Below are 2,500 nucleotides of genomic sequence, written 5' to 3'. Positions count from 1 at the left end.
ATGTGTTTATGTAAAATATACTAGTGGGTCCAGACAGAATAATGAATATATTGAATGACATGAGTATTTAATGGAAATAATATTAAAGATAGAAATAAAAAATATATATATAGATAGATAGATAGATAATATCTCTCAGTGGTCTCTATCATAATCACATTTTGAAATCCGGTATAGATAACGAAAAAAAAAAAAAAAAAAAAAAAACAGGAAAATTACACAAGTGTTTTTCAAAGGATGTAAACAGTACAGTAACCCCGATAATAGCAGTGTATGTGATATCAACATCGAAATTCAGAAACTGCAAATATATACTTCTAACTCTGACAGTAATATGTAAAATATAAGAAAACTTCGTTCGGTGTCGAGGGGCATTAAATCTGGGCTTAAGTATTTAACAGAGAACGCAGAATATCGTAAACAGAAACGACGAATGCGTGAGCGAACGAGAGTTAAATTATCCATGCATAATGGTGTCCTGGAATTGGTTGCACGTGAAAGCGGCGCATACGATATATTATAAATCTTTAGACACTTTATGCATATTCTTAAAAGACAGTAATAACCAAATGAATATGTAAGAAAAACCCATTTATTAATCAATGGTTTTGCAAATTTTGACGAAGTTTAAAACTCAGATCCATTCTTGTAACTCCCTGACCCACATGACCTTGCCTGACCTTGCAGCGGAGACCGAGGATTAGAGTGACCGAGCGAAGGGTTATTGTCAGCGCCCTTTAATACTGTCATCAGCTTTTGTTATTGTCAGCCTTTAATCTTACCATCCAATTAGTGTATTCAGCTCTTTAATCTATGACTTCAAATCTGGCCAATATGAATCATACGTATCCCTGTTAACGTTTAGTTATATTTAATCATTAATCTTAAAATATCTTATATGGACATTTATCACATTAATATTCTACATATGTATCCGTAACTAATATGTACACACCGTAAATATATCAAGAAACCCTAATTATATGTAAAGTTCTTTATTCTGCCACCTCGAGACTGTCATGTGGCAGACGGACTATGACAGCAGGACAAGCTTCGCCAACGGGTTTATCGTCTGTTTGTCCTAGACCCTTTTTCTTAACAAACGAGTTATTCAAATTATGCATTTATTCACTAAACTCCGCCCTCCTTATCCACTTGTAATAAAAGCTCACCATTGCCTTAGATTTACATAAAAGCCGGCCCTGCGAGTGATAATTCATACAGCTTCAAATAGTCCTTGACACAGCCTCCGATCTTCACAGTCACCACACCAGCGTCTACACTCGGAATATTTATAAAAAAAATAAGCCCTGAAACCCGCGGAGACTCGCCCGGTTGTTATCCCTCCGCACTTATGAGTTGCTGTTGCTTCTCTGCTACCGAGACTTCCCGCTGTGTTGTAAAACCGCCCTTCGGACACTGCCGATAACGTCACACGCACAGGAGAGAGACGGAGGGAGGGAGATAGAGAAAGGGAGAGAGGAAGAGAGTGGGAGTGAGAGAGAGAGAAAAAAAAAAGGAGTGAGAGAGTGTTAGAGGGAAGGAGGGAGTGGTGAGGGATAGGGAGAGAAAGGGAGTGAGGGATAGAAAATGAGAGAGAGAGAGAGAGAAGAGAGAGAGAGAGAGAGAGAGAGAGAGAGAGAGAGAGAGAGAGAGAGAGAGAGAGAGAGAGAGAGAGAGATTAATAATAACGTCAGATAATAGTATCTACATCAGTCTCCCAACTATCGCCTTTCAAACAAACCTATTTCACCAACATTTTTTCTCTTCTACCATCATATCCATCTAAAACAGCCGTGGCGAATCACACCTGACCCTACAATCATTTCGCAATAATTCAAGAAAACGAATTAAGAATTAGACCTTGTAAAAAATAATAGTAATAATAATAACCCTTTTCATTCCAGCGAAGGCGTCACGTACTGGGTGAAGCTCGGGGAACACGACCGCCACTACAACGCCTCCCAACGCATCCCGCGGCTGAAGGGAACACGTCCTCCCTCCCTCTACCGGGCGGGGCCGCTGGAGGAGGAGGAGGAGGAGGGCGAGGGCACGGAGGATGAGACGGCGCCGGTGGAACAGGAGATTGAGGTGGAGTTCGACTTCATCCACCCGCATTATCCGAGGAGGTTCAATTATCACGACATCGCTCTCGCCAAGCTCAAGAAGCCGGTGGGTTGTGGAGGGGAAAGAGGAGAGAGGGGAAAGGGGAAAGATAGAGGGGAAAGGAGCGAGAGAGGAGAGAGAGAGGAGGGGGGAAAGGGGGAAAAGAGGAGAGAGAGAGGGGGGAAAGGAAAGAGATAGAAGAAAGGAGAGAGGGGGGAAGGGGGGAAAGAGGAGAGAGAGAGAGGGGAAAAGAAAGAGAGAAAAGAAAGGAGAGAGAGGGGAGAAGGGGGGAGGGAAGGAAAGAGAGAGAGAGAGAGGGAGGAGAGAGAAAGAACGAGAGTGGGATAGAAGTTTGTGAGTAAAAGAATGCGTATGAATAAATGTAGAAAGGGAA

General features: G+C 42.2%; 1 protein-coding gene across 1 annotated transcript in view; it reads left to right on the top strand.

The window, feature by feature from the left end:
• The window catches only part of LOC125038379 (serine protease snake-like), a 9,030-nt gene that overhangs the window by 4,031 nt on the left and 2,499 nt on the right, over positions 1-2,500 (top strand). Inside the window, exon 5 of the mRNA XM_047631881.1 lies at positions 1,908-2,172. Coding sequence (XP_047487837.1) covers positions 1,908-2,172 — 265 coding nt within the window. The remainder of the gene's footprint in view (positions 1-1,907; positions 2,173-2,500) is intronic.

The sequence above is a fragment of the Penaeus chinensis genome, chromosome 24 (assembly GCF_019202785.1).
Source record: "Penaeus chinensis breed Huanghai No. 1 chromosome 24, ASM1920278v2, whole genome shotgun sequence".
NCBI classification, from domain to species: domain Eukaryota; kingdom Metazoa; phylum Arthropoda; class Malacostraca; order Decapoda; family Penaeidae; genus Penaeus; species Penaeus chinensis.
Note: the sequence above shows the minus strand (reverse complement) of the source record. Positions and strands in the feature narration are given on the sequence as shown.